This window comes from Apodemus sylvaticus, chromosome 11 (assembly GCF_947179515.1).
Source record: "Apodemus sylvaticus chromosome 11, mApoSyl1.1, whole genome shotgun sequence".
Classification (NCBI taxonomy): Eukaryota; Metazoa; Chordata; class Mammalia; order Rodentia; family Muridae; genus Apodemus; species Apodemus sylvaticus.
In genome coordinates, this window is record NC_067482.1 from 98,029,204 (window position 1) to 98,049,170 (window position 19,967).

General features: G+C 46.1%; 2 protein-coding genes across 8 annotated transcripts in view; one reads left to right on the forward strand and one right to left on the reverse strand.

The window, feature by feature from the left end:
• The window catches only part of Commd1 (copper metabolism domain containing 1), a 106,776-nt gene extending 87,900 nt beyond the window's left edge, over positions 1-18,876 (reverse strand). The window contains exon 1 of one of the 3 annotated variants that reach the window (XM_052198030.1): positions 18,646-18,876. In XM_052198030.1, the coding sequence (XP_052053990.1) occupies positions 18,646-18,822 (177 nt within the window). In that variant the 5' untranslated portion in view covers positions 18,823-18,876. Of the gene's footprint in view, positions 1-7,693; positions 7,804-10,918; positions 11,009-18,645 lie in introns of those variants that run through there. The other 2 variants (XM_052198033.1, XM_052198031.1) reach the window with 2 other exon arrangements.
• LOC127695857 (U2 small nuclear ribonucleoprotein auxiliary factor 35 kDa subunit-related protein 1) lies at positions 7,970-11,802 on the forward strand. Of its 5 annotated transcripts, none has more exons than XM_052198021.1 (2): positions 7,970-9,028; positions 9,116-11,802. In XM_052198021.1, the coding sequence occupies exon 2, from the start codon at positions 10,148-10,150 to the stop codon at positions 11,432-11,434; it is 1,287 nt and encodes a 428-aa protein (XP_052053981.1). In that variant the 5' UTR covers positions 7,970-9,028; positions 9,116-10,147; the 3' UTR covers positions 11,435-11,802. The 5 variants fall into 5 exon arrangements, with proteins under 5 accessions (XP_052053981.1, XP_052053980.1, XP_052053983.1 ...); XM_052198020.1 differs by having other exon boundaries at positions 7,970-8,758; positions 8,803-11,802; XM_052198023.1 differs by having other exon boundaries at positions 7,970-8,506; positions 8,550-11,802.
• Positions 18,877-19,967: the final 1,091 nt, after the last annotated feature.

Below are 19,967 nucleotides of genomic sequence, written 5' to 3' on the forward strand. Positions count from 1 at the left end.
GAAAGAAAGAAAGAAAGAAAGAAAGAAACAACTTATCATCACAGAGGAAAAGGGACTCTAATATATTACAAATGGATACGTGTGTCCCACCCACATCCAAATTCCTATCTTGAGGATTTGGAGATGTGGCCTGAGATGTGATTAGTGTTAGATGTTATGCAGACAGGAGCTTCCAGATGGTATTAGAACTCTTAGAAGTGTGCATGTCTTTTCTACTGCATCACACAGAGGCCACAGGCCCCTCTAGAAATATGAGAAGTAAGTTCTATCGTTTAAGCCAAGCAGTCCATAGTATTTTGTTACAAAAAAGCAAGTACAGCCCACCTCAATTAGGCACAGATCTAAAATGATTAATAAGGCCAAGACTTCTGCTAAGACTTCCAAATACACACTCATTTGTTTTCAAGTGAATTTGCCATCAAGGAGTATAAATTCATAATAGGAGAGGAAGAAAAGGCAATGGTAGCAAAAACAACAAGGCAGCTCATGATCTGGGGCTATGAAGATCAACTTCACCGCTCAGAGGAAGCCTCTCACCGCAGCTCTGCTGCCCCCACTGCGCTCACATGGCCACCATGTTACTCACTGCAGACTCATTTTTTAATCTTATTATTATCAGTGTGGGGGAGGGGCATATATGACAGAGTATATCTATCTGTGGAAGTCAGAAGACATATTGTTTTTTAAGATTTATTTATTTCATGCGAGTACACTGTCACTGTCTTCAGACACACCAGAAGAAGGCATAGGATCCCATTACAGATGGTTGTGAGTCACCATGAGGTTGCTGGGAATTGAACTCAGAACCTCTGGAAGAGCAGTTGGTGCTCTTAACTGCTGAGCCATCTCTCCAGCCCCAGAAGGCATCTTTTAGGAACTGGTACTTTCTCTCTACCTTTCTGAGAAGGGTCTCTTGTTTCTGGATACTCCTGTTGGTTGGATCCTCCAAGCCAGCTAGTCCAGGGGGCTTCAGGGAGACTCTTGTCCCCACCTCCACCTTGTTGTGGGAGCCCTGGTACTACAGCCGCACACCACCACACTTTCTGGCTTTTTACGTGGTTTGGGGGGATAGAACATAGGATGTGAGGCTTACACAGCAAGTACTTTTACCTGCTGAGCTATCTTAGTAGTTCTACTATTTTAATTTTTTAAAGACGTCATTACAGAGAAGTAGAGAGGTGACTCAGCAATTAAGAATGCTTTCTGCTCTTGTAGAAGACAGTTCAGTTCAGTTCCCAGCAGCCGCACCTGTTACTCCAGTTCAAGAACTCTGACGCCCTGTGGGCAGCCGAGCATGGGCACCAGCATGTACAAACACAGTACCACACTTTCTCACACACATAGTTAAATATAAATAAATAAACCCAAAGAGATGTTTGTCCTCAGGTTACCTCTCCCACACCAACAATGTGCTATCTCTAGACAGCTGCTAAGATAACTTTGTTGTTTTGTTACTTGGTTTTGCTGTTGCTTGAATCAAGGTCTCATGTAGCCCAAACTAGCCCTGAAGTTGCTATGTAGCTGAAGGTAACTGAACTCCTGACCCCGAGTTTCCATCCCTCGGTTGTTAGGGTTACAGCTGTAGGCTACCACACACTCAGACAGAAGATAGTTATTCTTCTCACTCATGCTGAATTTTGTTTGTGAACACAGCATGTGGCGATCAGAGGACGCCCGCCGGATGGGGTTGTATGGATTAACTCAGGTCAGCAAGCTTTGTAGCAATGCCTTCTTTGCTCTGCCATCTTGCCAGTCCTGATGTTCTCTGAGATAGGGGTTCATATCCCCAAACAGCCATGTTATTATGAGGTCAGACATGGCCTTGAACTTGACCTGCACCTCCTCCCGCATGGGTTCTAAGGCTCACCCCTGGGGAGAGATCTAACACACTTGGGAGTCACTGAGTAAGAGCTACACCCAAAACATATTCTTACCAAGGAGGACATTTAAGAGTAGGGAAGTCTCCGGAAGTAATTACAAAATAAGAAAAACAATCCTGGGGCTGGTGAGATGGCTCAGCGGGTAAGAGCACTGACTGCTCTTCCGAAGGTCCTGAGTTTAAATTCCAGCAACCACATGGTGGCTCACACCCATCCATAATGACATCTGATGCCCTCTTCTGGTGTGTCTGAAGACAGCGGCAGTGTACCTAGCTATGATAATAAATAAATCTTTAAAAAAAAGAAAACCAATCCTTTTTCCTCCCTGCCTCATTTCTAGAACTGCTACTATACTATTACAGCCTCTAGGCTTCCTGGGGAGAGGTACTTGATTTATGCAGTATACAACTCAAGAACAAGTCAGTATTTATGTCTTTTTATATACTTACTTCATTTTATGCGTATGTGAGTGCTTGAGACCTAGGAGAAGCTGGACACTCAGAAAGCTGAGGCAGGAAGATTGCAATTTGAAGATTAGCCTGGGCTACATAAGCAAGACCTTGTCTTAAAATGATAATAACAATAAACTTTAAAAAAAAGCTAAGAGACACTAATAAATTGTGACAAGCAGGTGTTTTGCTGGGGGGGAGGGGAAGCACAACCTCTAGCACTAAAGACATACAGATAGACAGACAGACAGAAAGACAGACAGACAAAAAGGACTCTAAAATGTGACAAAGATAGTAAGGGAGTTCTTAGAGTTCTAAGGTATAGCTCAGAAGTAGAGTATGTATGTACTCTGGGGTTAGGTTCCCAGCATCATGGGAAAACAAGAAAATCTCACTTTAGGGAAAATATATAAACTTATCTAATTATCTACTTTGCAGCTGCTAAGAAAACTACTTCTTATTTATTAAAAAAACAATAAATCCAAAAGAAACACCTCAGTGCACAGGTACTATCTTACAGTCTATTCAGTCTACAGTCTAATGACAGGCAGTCTAAAGACAAAACAAGGCCAAATTCAGCTGTACAGAAACCTGTAAAAACCATCCTATGAACAGATCAACAAGGTTCTGTACTCAATAAAAGAAATATGAAAACAACAGCTAAACTTAGAGGGTACACACCAGAGTCCTGAGGAGGGGGGCAGTGTGGCACAGCCCACCGCAAACTGCTGCTCATCCTGGGGGGCACCAGGTAACAGAGCCAGCCTGGGAGACATGACAAAGTCCTGTCTCAGGAAAAAAGTAGGGTCTTCTCTAACAGGCAAAGACAGAGTGTCCATTAAGAGTGGAACTGAGAAATATATCAAGGATATTCAAACAGTAAGGTTCTTGGCGGCTCTAGAAATTATTTCTATAAAAAGTTCAGACAATGAATATTTCAGGCTTTGGCTTGCAGTCTCTGTTCTAAGTGTCCAATTCTGTCCTTGAAGGGCAAATAGGAGATAATTTATCACACTGACATCTGGTGTTCACATTATTAGAGAGCCGGAAGGGTGGCTCAGTCGTTAAAGAAGTGTTCTGGAGGATGGGAATTTGATTCCCGCTCCCACGGTAGCTCACATCCGTCCATAATTCTATGGGATATGACCCTCTTCTGGCTTCTGAGGCACACATGTGGTGTACATATATACAGTTGGCAAAGCACAGAAAATTCAAACACATAAAAGAAACCTTTTTTACAAAATAGGATTTTAGATGGTCAGCCTTTAATCCTAGCAGGATAGCCAGGACCACATAGAGAGACCTTGCCGCAAAATAAAAAAGGGGGGGAAGGGGCTGAAGAGATGACTGTTCTTCCAGAGGAACTGAGTTCACTTCCCAGAGGCAAGGAAATAGTCTGTCTCACTAACATTCACAAAGCCTATAGAGGTATACAATAATGTTGACTTGAATACAGGGCTATATTTCAAATAAACTAATAATAATTTGTTTTTAAAATGCAAAATATGCTCTGGATAAAGAAAGGTAAATTTAAAGACTTTATACATGGCAGGTTTTAAGAAATAGTTGTAGGGCTAGAGAAGATGGCTCAGTTGCTAAGAGCATGACTGTTCTTACAGAAGAACCAGGTTCAGTTCCCAGCACCCATAGGATGCCTCATGACCATCTAGATCCAAGGGAACTAAGCTCTCTGTGGGTGCCAGGCAGGAATACAGCGCACAGACATACATGCAGGCAAAACACTCATACACATATAGTAATGAAAATGACTTTTAAAGCTAGGCCATGGTGGCACACACCTTTGAGCACAGCACTTGGGAGGCAGAGGTAGGCGGATCACTGAGTTCCAGGTCAGCCAGAGCTAAACAGAGAAACTCTTGTCTCCAAAAAACAGGGGGGGGGGGGGGGAGACAGGAAAAAGAGTATGTTACACAGAAACCCTGTCTCAAAAAAAAACAGATAGATGGATGGACGGACGGACAAGCAGGTGGGCGGGCAGGCAGGCATTAAAGCAAGCCCAGGCTGTAGTCAAGGATGACTCTGATCTCCCAATCCTCCTGCTTCTTCTTCCCCAGTTCTGGGACTACAGACATATATAAGCACTGTGCCTGGCTATACAAAATTCTGTGTAATTTGGTTTTTTTTTTTTAAATGAAGGAATTAGTTGAATTAATATTTAAATTTGTTTATCTCATGTGTATCAATGTTTTTCCTGAACTGGAGGCTGGAAAGACCTCTGATCCCCTGACACTGGGTTGTGAGCCACCACGGGAGTGCTGGGGATCGACCCTGGATCTTCTGGAAGAGCAACAAGCGCGCTCTTCTTTTTTTTTTCTTTTCTGTTTTTCTGTGTTTGTAGACCAGGCTGGCTTTGAACTCAGAGATCCATCTGCCTCTGCCTCTCAATGCTGGGATTAAAGGCGTGTGCCGCCACCATCTGGCTCCCATTCTTTTTAATTACAATAATAAAAAGATTAGGCTATATTAACTTATCCATCAGTACCTAGCATGGCCTTGCCACCCATGCACTGTGTCGCCTGTGCCACCACTGCCCAGCTTGCATAAGAGCTCTTAACCACTAAGACATCTCGCCAGTCCCACTCAAACAAATGTTTTATTAAAAATAATTCTAATTTCAAAATGCCAGGCCAAATGTTTAGATTTTTTATACACAAAATTATTACTGTAGAATAGCCAGCAAAAGCATTTTCTGCCTCGAACATTCCAGAAAAAGAAAACATTTAAACATCTTTATGCAGTCCTGCAGCTATTAGCAAACCAATATTCTACTGCCGCCTACAGTAGAAAAATAAAATTACAGCTAAAACCTAAAAGTATGCCCTCTTCTATTTATGAGCCCATATTTTAGCTCGGGACTCGTGTCATGCTAACTGTCAAGAGAATCGTGCAAGGTAGGTTGCTGCAGGTTCACAGCCAACCTGGGCACCCCAGCGAGTCCAGGGCCAGGCTATATTAAAGAGTGAAGCTGTATCCCAAGTAATTAACTCGCACTTGTGTTTTGTTCTGTTTTTAGAGATAGGGTTTCTCTTGTGCATCCTGGCTGTCCTGAAACTCACTCTGTAGACCACACTAGCCTCAAACTGAGAGATCTGCCTACCTCTGCCTCCTGAGTATTGGGTTTAAAGGTGTTCACCACCATTGCCTGGATTTTATTTTCTTTGGCAGGGGGAGGGACTTTTTAAATGTATTTTTACTAATGTTTAATTATATTATCCAAGGGGGCTGGAGAGATGGCTCAGCAGTTAAAAACACTGACTGCTCTTTAAAAGGTCAAATCCCAGCAACCGCATGGTGGCTCACAACTATCCCTAATGAGATCTGACACCCTTTTCTGGTGTGTCTAAAAACAGCCACAGTGTACTTACATATAACAATAAATAAATCTTTGGGCCAAAGCACGCAGAGGTCCTGAATTCAATTCCCAGCAACCACATGATGGCTCACAACCATCTGTACATCTATAGTGTACTCATATACATAAAATAAATTAATAAAATCTTTTAAAAAGTTATATTATCCAAACTATATAGTAACAGTAAAATCTTTCTACTGTAACAGGCCCCAGACCTTAGCACAACTGACTCTATGATGGAAGTGCCATTCAGACTGTAAAACTCAGCACACAGACAGCACCCCCTGCCAGAACTAAAACAAAGACTAAATCAGTCAAAACCCATAAGCTATGGCAGAGTTCCTAGATGAACAAACCTTGCTTCTGGCTAGCTCTGCTTCTGGCTAGATGTTCTTGTTAACTGAAATATGTCAACCCAGGATATGGTCTTTTGTTTTTTGTTGTTTTTTGTTTTCTTTTGTTTTTTGGGTTTTTTTTTTTTTTTTTGGTTTGTTTTTGTTTTTCAAGACAGAGTTTCGAGACAGCCCTGGCTGTCCTGGAACTCACTCTGTAGACCAGGCAAGCCTTGAACCCAGAAATCCGCCTGCCTCTGCATCCCAAGTGCTAGGATTAAAGGTGTGTGCTACCACTGGCCCAGGATATGGTTTTTGTGCTTAAAAGGTAACCCTGAGAACAGGCTCAGTGCTACACTGCAGTCCCAAACACACTGTAGTACCACCAGCCAAGTAAAGATTTCTAGTGGGTGATGGTGGTGTAGGCCTTTAATTCCAGCACTCAGGAAGCAGTGTAATGAGTATAGTATTAAAAAAAAAAAGTCTCCAGACCTGTAAAAATAACTTAATGAGGACTTCCACTACAGTCAACACTGTGCCTGATAATCAGAGCCCAGCAACTTAACCCACTCAAGAGAACCTGACACAGGCATAAACCCCATGACACCTACTGCTCTGCACATCTAGAGTAACACCTCCTAGATGAGCCCTGTGGCTCGGCTGGACTGTCTCCCCAGGATCCTGACTCTCCAATCAGAGGCTCCTGTTAGCCTGGACCTGACTCCAGCTAAGGTACATCACACAGGTGAACGCCTGGGGATAAAGACTTTACAGATAAAGGAATTTACAGTGTCAACCTTGTGTGACGACCCTCAGCATAAAACATCATTGTTGCCTTACTAACTACAGGTGTCTGCCTTCTTCAAGTGACACAGTGGAAGCAGATCTTTCTTCTTAGTCAGGGTATCACTGCTGTGAACAGACACCATGACCAAGGCAAATCTTATAGGGACATTTGATTGGGGCTGGCTTACAGGTTCAGAGGGTCAGTTCATTATCATGAAGGAGGGAACACAGCAGTGCCCAGGCAGGCATGACGCAGGAGGAGCTGAGGGTTCTACATCTTCATCTGAAGGCTGCTAGCAGACGACAGGCTTCCAGGTAGCTAGGAAGATGGTCTTAAAGCCCACATCTGCTCCAACAGGGCCACAGCTTCTAATAGCGCCACTCCCTGGCCAGAGCATACACAAACCATCACATTCCACTCCCTGCCCCCATAGGCTTGTGCAAAAACCTGAGTCTATGGGGCCATACCTAACCATAGCATAATGTAAGGCCAGCCTAGTCTACAGAGCAAGTTCCAGGACAGCTGTCGCTACACTGTAAAACCTTTGTTTTCTCCTGGCTCAAACCCTTGTCTGAGAAGTCTTCTCTGTGAATACCGCACAAAACTACATTACATAACAAATGAAAAGAATGTGCTTTGCAAAGAACAAATCACATTCAATACACACACACACACACATATTCAAATTGCAAAGAACAAAACACATTCAATATATATATAAATTCAAATTGCAAAGAACAAAACATATTCAATATATATAAATTCAAATTGCAAAAAATATATAATAAAATTAAAAGATATATATAATAAAATATATGCAAAGATATATGTAATAAAATTAAAAACAACAACAACAAAAAACCCTTACTTACTTTCCACAAGAGTGAGGAGCTGAAGCCAGAAAAAATGGTTTAGCTGGTAAAGCCCTTGCCAAACAAATATGAGAACTTAATTTCTATTCCCAGCACCCGCATAAAGGAGCCCGGGAAGGTGGGCTGCCTGCACCGGCACATCGTGGTGGCCTGCAGTGAGATGGGTCGGCCCGGGCTCAGGGCCAAGCTTTTCCACCGCAGAAGCACTCCCACTGCAGGGGGCGGAGACAAAAAAAGCTGTACTGCGCAGGCCCGCCATTGCCTGAGTAAAGACGTAACTGCAGATTACAGTGTAACTGCGCAGACCAGACACACTGCGGATAACTGCAGACACGGGTAACTGCGCAGGCGGAACATACTGCGGATAACCACTCGTAACTGCGCAGGCTGGTCTATAAGGCGGATAACCACCAAGTAACTGCACTTACCAGCAGCACCATGGATAACCGGGTAACTACGTAGGCTGGCCATACTACGGATAACAGGTAACTGCGCAGACCACAGAGGCTGGCCGTAAAACGGTAACCGGGTAACTGCGCAGGCCAGGCCGGCTGTACCATACATTACCGGTAACTACATAGGCTGGCTGCAACGCGGATAATCTGGTAACTGCGTAGGCGGCCGCGCCACGGATAACTGGGTAACTGCGCAGGCCGGCGTAGTACGGATATTTGGATAAAGAGGTAACTGCGCAGGCCAGCCGTAGTACGGATATTTGGATAACGAGGTAACTGCGCAGGCCAGCCGTAGTGGATATTTGGATAACGAGGTAACTGCGCAGGCCAGCCGTAGTACGGATATTTGGATAACGAGGTAACTGCGCAGGCCGGCGTAGTACGGATATTTGGATAAAGAGGTAACTGCGCAGGCCAGCCGTAGTGGATATTTGGATAACGTGGTAACTGCGCTGGCCGGCGTAGTACGGATATTTGGATAACGAGGTAACTGCGCAAGCAGGCTGTACCACACATAACCGCGGATAACCTGGTAACTGCGCAGGCGGCCGCGCCTCGGATAACGTGGTAACTGCGCAGGCCGGCGTAGTACGGATATTTGGATAACTGGGTAACTGCGCAGGCCAGCCGTAGTACGGATATTTGGATAACGAGGTAACTGCGCAGGCAGGCTGTACCGGTAACTGCATAGGCTGGCTGTACCACGCAAAACCGCGGATAATCTGATAACTGCGTAGGCGGCCGCGCCTTGGATAACTGGGTAACTGCGCAGGCTGGCGTAGTACGGATATTTGGATAACGTGGTAGCTGCGGTAGAACGGATATTTGGATAACTGGGTAACTGCGCAGACCGGCGTAGTACGGATATTTGGATAACGTGGTAACTGCGCAGGCCATCCGTAGTACGGATATTTGGATAACTGGGTAACTGCGCAGGCCGGCGTAGTACGGATATTTGGATAACGAGGTAACTGCGCAGGCCAGCCGTAGAACGGATATTTGGATAACTGGGTAACTGCGCAGGCCGGCGTAGTACGGATATTTGGATAACGAGGTAACTGCGCAGGCCGGCCATATTGCAGATAGGCGGGGAACTGCGCAGGCCAATTGTACCGTGCATAGCCCGTAACCGCACAGGCTGGCTGCACCACGGATAACCGCGGATAATTGCACAGGCAGGCTGTACCACGGATATTTGGATAACCGGGTAATTGCGCAGGCCACTGTATCACGGATAACTGGATAACTGGGTAACTGCGCAGGCCACTCTATCGTGGATAACTGGATAACTACGCAGGCTGGAATACCGATAACTGGATAATTGGGTAACTGCGCAGACCTGCCGGACCACGGATAACTGGATAACCAGGTAACTGTGCAGGCTGAGAGTAACTGCGCAGGCCGTACCACGGATAACTGGGTAATAGCGCACGGATAACTGGATAACTGGAAAACCGGGTTACTGCGCAAGCAGGCATACCACGGATAACCGAGTAACAGCGCACGGATAACTGGGTAACTGCGCTGGTAGGCCTTACGTACTGTGGATAACCGGATAACTGGGTAACTGCGCAGGCAGGCCTTACGTACTGTGGATAACCCGGCAACTGCGCAGGTCAGGCCTTGCAAACTGCGGATAACCTGGCGACTGCGCAGGTCAGGCCTTGCATACTGCGGATAACCCGGTGACTGCGCAGGTAGGCGGTACAGCCCACATTCCTACGCAAACACTGGCCTTTGACTGCGCATGCGCACATCCAGCTACTGGTTGCTGCACTGCGCAAACACACCCGTGACTCAGCTGGTTCAGCTTTCTAGGCTGGTGAAAAGGACAGTCAGCGGGGCTGGATGGTGCCACCCTGTAGTCGCTGTTCGGGAAGGTAACGGACATTAAACAGCAGAACAACTTAACAGCGGGCGACATTCTCTACCCATAGCGTGAGAAAGAGAGGTTATCGCGAGATCCGAGGTCCGGGAAGGGGCCGCGCTCTGCGGTAAAATGGCATCGCAGCAGCCCGCTTTTCCTGCGAAACTCAGCCGAAAACAATACAAGGCCGCAATGAAGAAGGAGAAACGCAAGAAACGCCGGCAGAAAATGGCTCGGCTGAGAGCCCTGGAAGCCCCACCAGAGGAGGAGGAAGACGATGTTTCTGCCAACGAAGAACTTGCAGAGAGATTACAGGAGATAGAGCGGCAGAGATTACATGAAGAGTGGCTGCTGAGGGAGGAGAAGGCACAAGAAGAATTCAGAATAAAGAAGAAAAAGGAAGAGGCCGCTAGAAAACAGAAGGAAGAAGAGGAGAGACAAATAAAGGCTGAATGGGAAGAACAACAGAAAAAACAGAGAGAGGAGGAGGAGCAGAAGCTACAGGAGAAGAGAGAGAGGGAGGAGGCGGTGCAGAAAATGCTGGACCAGGCTGAAAGTGAACGCTCTTGGCAGAACCCGGAACCACCCAAGGATTTAAGGCTGGAGAAATATCGACCCAGTTGTCCCTTCTACAATAAAACGGGCGCGTGCAGATTTGGTAACAGGTGTTCACGGAAACACGACTTTCCCACGTCAAGCCCCACCCTTCTCGTGAAGAGTATGTTTACCACGTTTGGAATGGAGCAGTGCAGGAGGGATGACTATGACTCTGACGCGAACCTGGAGTACAGCGAGGAGGAGACCTACCAGCAATTCTTGGATTTCTACCATGACGTGCTGCCCGAGTTCAAGAACGTGGGAAAGGTGATTCAGTTCAAAGTAAGCTGCAACCTAGAACCTCACCTGCGGGGCAATGTGTATGTGCAGTACCAGTCGGAAGAAGAATGCCAAGCAGCCCTCTCGCTCTTTAATGGAAGGTGGTACGCGGGCCGGCAGCTGCAGTGTGAGTTCTGCCCGGTGACCCGGTGGAAGGTCGCTATTTGCGGTTTGTTCGAAATGCAGAAGTGTCCGAAAGGGAAGCACTGCAACTTCCTCCACGTGTTCAGAAACCCCGACAACGAATTCCGAGAGACCAGCAGGGATGTCTACGTGTCTCCGGCTCGGACTGGCTCCTCCGGAAAAACCTCAGACCGGAGGGACAGGAAAGACCATCATGCCGAATACTATGGCAAGTCGAGAAGCTACCACTCTGGCTCACACCACTCCTCCAAGAGAAACAGGGAGTCTGACAGGAAGAGCCCTCACAGGTGGAAGAAATCTCACAGGCAGGCCACGAAGAGTCATGAGAGGCACAGTTCAAGAAGAGGAAGAGAGGGGGACAGCAGTCCAGGTCCCCAAAGCCAGAGCCACAGAGCCTGAGCCCGGCTGAGGCAGCTCCACTTGGACCCAAGGCTGACATCCAGCTTGGTGACAAGCTTCATCACAGAATAAACCCTAACGCAGTATCTATCCTTCAGAGCCCCAAGATATTCAAAACGGAACTCATGACAAAGGCATGGTGACTCCCATCTAATTCCCAACCAAGTTGCAAAATCTTGTGGCTTTAACAGAGACAGAAACAGGTATTCGTTATTTCTTTGTCTGTTATAATGCTTATAATGCTGTTAAAATGCTTAGTATCATGTTATTGATGTTGTTTTCCATACAGTTTAGGCTGGCTTCCCATGTTTTCCTGTAATAACTTTGCATTGTGATGCTTTATCATTAATATATTTATTAACATCGTTTTCATAGTGTCTGAATCTGTTTTACAAAGAAAGAACACATAGGAGCACAGAAACACTAATGTCCCTTGTTTGTACAGACAGGCTCGCACTATGTAGCCCTGGCTGGAATGGAACCTGCTATGTAGACTAGGCTGCCCTTGGATTCACAAAGATCTGCCTATCAGTTGCCGGGGTCACAGAAATGTATCACCTCCCAAAGCCAATGGTCAGGTTTTATTTTAAAGCCGTGTGTTTGTGTGTGTGTGTGTGTGTAGCGTGTGTTTGTGTGTGTGTGTGTGTAGCGTGCGTGCACGCCTATCTGTCTCCTTGTCTGTGCACAAGTGCTGTGATGGCTCTGAGCCATCTTTCCAGCTCATAATGATATTTTTTAAAATCATAGATCTCATAATCTTGAGGACAAGTTAGTGAAAATTTTGAGTTCTCTACCAAGTAACCAACTTAACATAATTTATACATACTATTTCTAAATACCAACATTGTAAATTTAAGAATAGATATTTGAGGTAAGAGTTATCTTTAAGTGTTCAGATTTAATGTTAAATACTTCAGGCTCGTAATATCAAATAATACCTGTCGCAGCCACTGTTACTGTGTTGCCAACAGCTGCTAAAGACAGGAAGCAAGTGAATGAACGTGCAGCCATGTTACAGCAAAGCAGAACTTACCAAGGCAGAGGAGTGCGGCTGAGCGGCAGAGCGCGCCCAGGGCTGGGGGTTAATGACTCCCCCAGTAACAGCAAACACTGACAACAGTAAGGATGGGGTACGGAGAGGAGCAGACTGGGAGCACCAGGCACCTCAGTCCAGCCGCCAGCATGCCTGACCAGGACGGACTTGCAGGACCAGATTGTCTCTTCCCTCCACACAGGAATTGCACTTTCACTTTGCCCAAGCTAGCTTTAAACTCCTAATCAGCTTCCCAGGAGCTAGGACATGGGTATATGCCACTCTGCCCAACTATGCCGACCTTTCCAGTGCAGCTGGCACATTTAAGCACTATCCATTCGTTCAGATGTGCTACAGATCTTTACTAAGTGCCTATCACATGCCAGAAATAAGTATTAAGGGTTGCAAAAAGTTTGCCTTTTTTTTTTTTTTAAACAAATGAACAAACTAGTTAAGTACAGTATAAAAATTAAGGTAGTATTATTAATTCTTCAAATTATAAATGTGAGCTGAAAAAATTAGAAAGTGTGCTGTGACAGGTGGTAGATACCTTTAATCCCAGCAATTGGGAGTATTTCTGTAAATTTGTTGCTAGTTTGATCTCATAGTTCAAAAAATTGATTAATAGAAGCTGGAGAGATGGCTCAGTGGTTAAGAGTACTAGCTACATATACCATGACTACTTTGTTAATTTTATAACTCCTTGGGCAGTACCCAGAAATCAAAACTAGAGTGGGGGACAGCAAGATCTTCATCGGATAAAGGTGCAAGTGCCAAGCCTGAAGATGCGGGTTTGATCCCTGGAACCTACATGGTAGGAGAAAATTGACTCCTATAATTCTGATGTCCACATGCGCACCATGGTGTACTAGTGTGGATGGATGGATGGATGGATGGATGGATGGATGGATGGATGAATGGATGGATGGATGGATGGATGGATGGATGGATGGGCTGCTTCACATAGCCATAAGCAGATTGAATGTTTGCCCTTTTGTGACTAACAGGTAAGAGAGTGCTGATGTCCAAACAAGGAAAGTGAAGGACTCCACTGTACATAGAAAAGAGCATTCAGTACAGACATCGGGGAAACAGACAGACATTTGGAAACAGCGTGACAGTCAGGGACCCTGCACAACAAATCGCCAGGTAGCTGGCAATAAGAAAACTTATTTTTTTTCTGGGCTCAGGCTTGGGTTTAGCTCACATTACAACCTTCCTAGCAAGCACTAGATCCTGCGTCTGCACACCACATCAAGCCAGGAGCCTGTTAATGAGAGTACCCACTGTATTCTCTAGGAGTTCCACGGCTCCTCACCGTCTGTCCTCGTCCTCTGTGCATTGTATCTCCCTTTTCCGGTTTTATGCAGAACATAATTTTCTAGGTGACAGCACACAGCCTGCTACCATCCATCTGTAAGTGTGTAGCCTGCTTCAAGGCAGGAGTGCTCGGGGACTAGAGGAGGAAGTGCTGCACTCTTGCCTGGTCACAAGAATTCCTTACTGCATCCCTCACACTACGATCAAATTGGATGGGTCACTGTTTCTGTGTGTGTGTGTGTGTGTGTGTGTGTACACACGTGCATATTTACGCGTGTCACTGCAGAAGCACATTTGTGCCAGTGTACGTCCACACGTCAGAACAACCTCTGGTGCTTGTCCTGGGCTGTTACCTACCAGGCTGTCTGCCCCGCCCTGTTCATCCCTTGAGTACGATCTGCATTTTTACTACCCCACATCTGCCTTTTACATTGGATACCCCATAAAGTTGCCCCTTATCAACAGCCAAGATAATCAATTAGTTCAAAAGCAGCCAAAGCACTTCTAGAAGCCTGTCTGAGGCTGGGAGATGGGGTGGGGTGGGGAACTGGTGGTGGTGGTAGTGAATGTCTTTAATCTCAAACACTAAGCAGGCAGAAACTAGCAGATTTCTGTAAGTTCAAGGCCAGCCTGGTCTACACAATGAGACCCTATCTAAAAAAGGAGGGGAGGGGCAACATGGACTCTGGCAGGGTAGAAGTGGTTCTCTTGTGATTCCTGTGACACACATCTGTGACTCAGTCTGTAAGACACTGCAGTGGTAGGAATAGAGGCGTGGGAAAGACTACTTCCAGAAATGGATGGAAGAGCAGGCCAGAGCCTGACCGATAGAACGACAGCTTCATTTCAACAAGGAAGACACTCCTGCTACATTCTTTGCTCCTCCTGAAGGGGCCAAGATCTTACCTGGCCCCAGTCCCCTGGTGGGGGTCCTCCACACTCTGGTATGATGCAAGCACCCAACACGGGAGACCCCCCCCCCCATGGTGCCAGTAGTGGCCCCTCCTCCTGGGGTGATGCCTGTGGGACCTGCTCCTACAATGAGGCCACCCATGGGAGACCAACCACATGCCCTTGATGTCCAGTCCTCCAGTGAGGAGATGGTACTCACCTGGCCTGGCATGGCACAGACAGACAGGTAAGGGCAGGGGACCATCAGTTCTCTGCTTTCCTGATTCAGTGGGAGACCATGGTGCTACACCCGAGTATTGGATAGTGTTGTGACAAGCAAGACTTCTCCCCTTATCTAGCAGAGGGAACAGTTTTGGTTAGAAGAGTGGGTTTTTTTGTTTGTTTGTTTTGTTTTTGTTTTGTTTTAAGTAGTTTCATTTGTATCATGAACTGTGAAAATAAAATTAGTTCCTTTTAGTTAAAAGGAAAAGAAAGTTTGGCAGAAAGAATGCCTTCTGTCCACAGTTTGTAACTTCTGCTTGTAAACACTATCACACCCTTACATGTATCCATGCATGTTCCCTTTTATTAAAGATGCATGGGCTGCTGAGATGGCTCAGCAGGAAAGGACACTGCTGCCAAGCCTAACCGTCTGGATTTGACCCCCCCAAAACCACCTGGTATTGCAGACCATTAATCCCAGCACTCAGGAGACAGATGCAGTGGATCCTGTGCGTTCCAGGCCAGCCAAGACTACATGAGACCCTGTCTCAGAAACAAAAGTAGCTCCATGAAGTGGAAGAAGAGAAGGGATTCAGTGTGATCCTCTGACTTATGCACACAATAAATAAGTATATGTAATAAAAACTTAAATAATAGGCACTCCCCACTTGAAAATCATCTTCACTTTATGTTTTTATAAGAATTAGAGGCATTGGGGCTCAGGAGAGATTTCAGTGGTTAAGAACATGCACTGCTCTTTCAGAGGACCTGAGTTCTGACCCTCGCAACCCACATCAGGCAACTCACAACTACCTGTAGCTACAGTTCCAGGGACCCCGCCACCTCCTGCCTCTCCAGGAACTTGCATTCACGAGCACGGCACACATACGTACATACAGTTCTAGATGCCCTGTCTCCCCTCCAGGTGGCACGTCAGGCCACTCTGACACTGCTTTACCACAAGTGACTCCTCCCATTGCACGAGCCAATTCCAGTCAATTTCTGTGAAGTAACCGCATTTTTTTCTTATATTCACATCCTGTAAGAAAAATTAGGTCGTGGTGTTTGCCTTTGATCCCGGCCCTGGGAGCCACGGGCAGGTGGATCTCTTGAGATCAAGGCCAGCCTGAGGTATGGAGTAAGCTCCAGGATAGCCAGGGCTACATAGAGACCTGCCTTGAAAACACAGTAAAACAAATGTAATAAATAAAAGCATAAAGATGTTTAGTAGCAAATTAAAATTTAACAGGAACTTTAAATAGTGTGGTTTTAGGCTGTTTAGACAGCTTAAACTACACAGTGAAACACTCACAAAAAACAACAAAAAAGTACACATCTTAACTTTGCCTCCTCTTCTGTGTGCATTTGCAAGTAAGAGGTCAACATCAAGTGTCCTCAGTGGTACTCCCATTTGTGTGTAAATGGGTGCACACGTGATGAGGAGGCTAGATGTCGGGCATCCTGCTTTATCACTCTCAGCTTCTTTAAAAAAAAAAAAAGTGATTGTGTAGGCCAGGGAATAAGTTGCCACAATGAATTCTCTCCACCATGTGGGTTCCAGGATCTTCACTGAAGTTGTCAGACTTAACAGCAAGCACCTTCGCCTGCTAACTCTCTCGCTGGCCCTCCCAATGTCTCATGGAGCCGAGGTCTCACTAATTGGCTAGGCTGGGTGACTGGCCAGTGAAGTCTGGGCATCTGCCTTTGTCCACTCACAGTGCTGCTTTCCACTTGATCTTAGCCAAAAGCCGAGAAGCGATACAGTGCTGCTTTCCAACATGCCTGGTGTTTCCCTGAGGACCAGGATCCTGCTCAGCTCTTCCCCGTCACAGTAAGCGTTTGGTCTAGGGACTCACCTCCCTCGTCCATCCGCTTCATCTTTTAACAATATATTGATTTTTAATTTCTGCGTATGCGTAATCCGCCTGCATGTACATAAGTGGCACTGTGTGAATAGCTGGTGCCCATGAAGACCAGAGGTGCTAGAGGTCCTAGAATTGGAGTGACAGACTGAGGCTACCACATGGGTCATAATCAGAATTAACATAGTGATCATTAGCCACATGTGGCTACTTTAACCACTTGAAATGCAGCTAGTTGCAACTAAAATGTTTTAAATGTAAAATACACATCATATTTTAAAGACTTCGTGAAGGAGCTGGAGAGATGGCTCAGCAGTTAAATGCAATGGCTGCTCTTTCTGATGACCCAGGTTCAATTCCCAGCACCCCCATGTCAGCTTACCACTGTCTGTAACCCCAGCATCAGAAGTTCCAACAGCAGCCAGGCGGTGGTGGCGCACGTCTGTAATCCCAGCACTCTGGGAGGCAGAGGCAGGCGGATTTCTGAATTCGAGGCCAGCCTGGTCTACAGAGTGAGTTCCAGGACAGCCAGAGCTACACAGAGAAACCCTGTCTCGAAAAAGCCAAATCCAAAAAAACAAAAACAAAAACAAAACAAACAAACAAAAAACAACAACAACAAAAAAGAAGTTCCAACACCTTCACAAATATACACATGCAGGCAAAATGCCAATGCACATAAAATAAAAATAAAGAGTTTGTAAAAACACTCATCGAATAGTAATTACATAAATGATAAATACCTTGAATACACTTTAGTTATAACATCTTACAATAAATAAATAGCAAGAAGCAGCTGGGCAGATAGCTCATTTAGAGCCTGGTTCTGATTCTCCTGCACCCATGAAAAGGCTGGTCACTGGCGGAGCAAACACAAGCGTTCCTGGCTGCTCTAGCCAGTCTGTAAGACTGGATGCCAGGTACAGTGAGAGGCTCTGTTTGAAAGGATAGGTAGAGAGTGGCAGGGCAAGGTACCAGTGTAGAGCCCTAGCCTTCATATGCACCATCCCCCCCACACACACACAGGCCAGAGCAGGGGGTGGTGGCAGATGCTTGTAATTCTAGCACTTAGGAATGAAAGGAGGATCAGCTACACAGTGAGTTCAAGGCCAGTCTGGACTACAAAAGATCCTATCTCAAAACCCGGTGGGGGTGCGGGGACTGGAGAGATGGCTTAGAGGTTAAGAGCACCTAATAATGCTCTTGCAGAAGACCTGGGTTTCCAGTGCCCACGTGGTGGCCTATAACTGTTCCAACCACCAGTGCACACACAGGCACCACACCCATACACTAAAAATAAATCTTTTTGGTTAATTTCACCTGTCATGTTGCCCTCTAATAGTTTTCATGAGACAGTCTGCCGTATACTTCGTTCCATTTGGTAAATATACTCTTAACCACAATATCGACTGCTTCCATGGTGTTTACTCCAGCTAATCAATCCTTTATCTCACCAACTACCTCATTCTAACGACTTCAACCCAGGAAAGCTGGCAAGCACGCTCGCGCGCTCTCTTTAAACAAGGGTCTCACCACATTGCCCTGGCTGGCCTGGTTGTCCTGGAACTCGCTATGTGCAACAGGCTGGCCTCGAACTCACACAGCTCTCTCTCTGCTGGCCTCTGCTTCCCCAGTGCACAGTTAAAGGCGTGCACTACTACGCCCGGTTCAACCAACTCATTTAAGTCTGAGACGAAGAAAACTCGCAATTTATCTATACTGCAGATACAGAAAAGTCTCGAGGGGTGGGGGGAATCAAGGTTTTCACCGTGTGTGTGCGCCCAGGCTCAGGAAGGGCTGGGCACCGGAGCTGAGCAGCCCCGAGGCTGGGGGCGGGTCTGAGGCTGCGGGGAGGGCAGGGCTGCTCGGCGGAACCACGGTACCTTGAGAATTCCCCTCATCTTCGCCAGGAAGGGGCGGAATTCCTCCGGTGGCACTTCCGGATAGAGCTGGCTGTGCAGCAGCTCCTCGGTGATGCCCGAGTGTCCGTGAAAGGCGTTCTGCGCTAGGCCGCTCAGCAGCCCGCTCAGGGACTTGCAGCTTTCCAGATCGCCCGCCATGGCGAGGGAGAACCTGCCGCCCAGCGCCTGAGCTCCGGCCCGCTACGGGGGCCGAGAAGGGCCAGAAAAGCTGGCAAAGGCAGCCACGGAACGCGACGCCGGGTTCCTCCACTAGTCGACACAAACAGCTCTCTCATTTGTTCTGCCACACCACACCCAAATCCACTCAGTTTCCTTAAGGGTCACTGTGCTTTTGCTGTTTCCTTTTTCACTCCGATGCACACTCAAAAGAAAGATCACTGGCTGGAGATACCTAGCTGTAACTCCGTAAGAACGCCACTTTAATTCTTGGATGGCTGGATCTCATTCTACAGCTTGCAATTAAATGAACAGAGCCTACCACTCAGTTCTAAGCTCTGTAATCCTGCCCCCCAAAAGTAGCTACCTCCTGAGGACACAATCCCTGTGCTTGCATCAGTTCCTCTGTGTATACTTGTGCGTTGTCTTTCTAGCCATTATCAGTAGCCTGGTCTCCATTTCTATAACCAATATTTTTCAATGCCTTCTTTTCATTCTTGAAAATTATGTGCAGCCCTCCGTACATAATTACAAAAAACCCCTATATTCAGCTATAATAAGCATATAGCATGATACTATAATATAGATGAACCTTTAAAATGTGCTAAATGAGGATTGGACAGATTCGGGGGTTAAGAATGCATACTGCTCTTGTAGAGGACCAGAGTTCAGTTCCCAGAACTCACTTTAGGCAACGTACAACCTCCTGTAACTCCAGCTTCAGAAACTTAGAGCGCCCGCCAGCAATGTACTCATGTGCACAGACACACATACATAAATAATAAAAAATACTTTAAAAATGCACAAAACGAATGAAGCCAGACATAAAAGACAACTGGGCAATCTTATTTATATGCAATGTCTAAATAAAAAAAAAACCCATACAAAAATCCAGTTGCCAAGGACTGAAGAAGGGAAAATAGGGAATGATTTAATGGGTATAAGGTCTACTTTCAGATAAGAATGCCTATGAGCAGCCACTGGTAATAATTGCATGGCTTTGTCCTTTACCAAAGCTCAGTGAATTGTGTACACTAAAAGACAGTTTTGCAATATATAAATTAGCTCCCCGTTGAAAAATTAGTATACGCTAATTGTAATTTAAAATAAAAAAAAAATAGCATTCT

Bases quoted from the DNA above. Each gene is read 5' to 3' on its own strand.
- LOC127695857 (XM_052198021.1), top strand. From the start codon at position 10,148: ATGGCATCGCAGCAGCCCGCTTTTCCTGCGAAACTCAGCCGAAAACAA.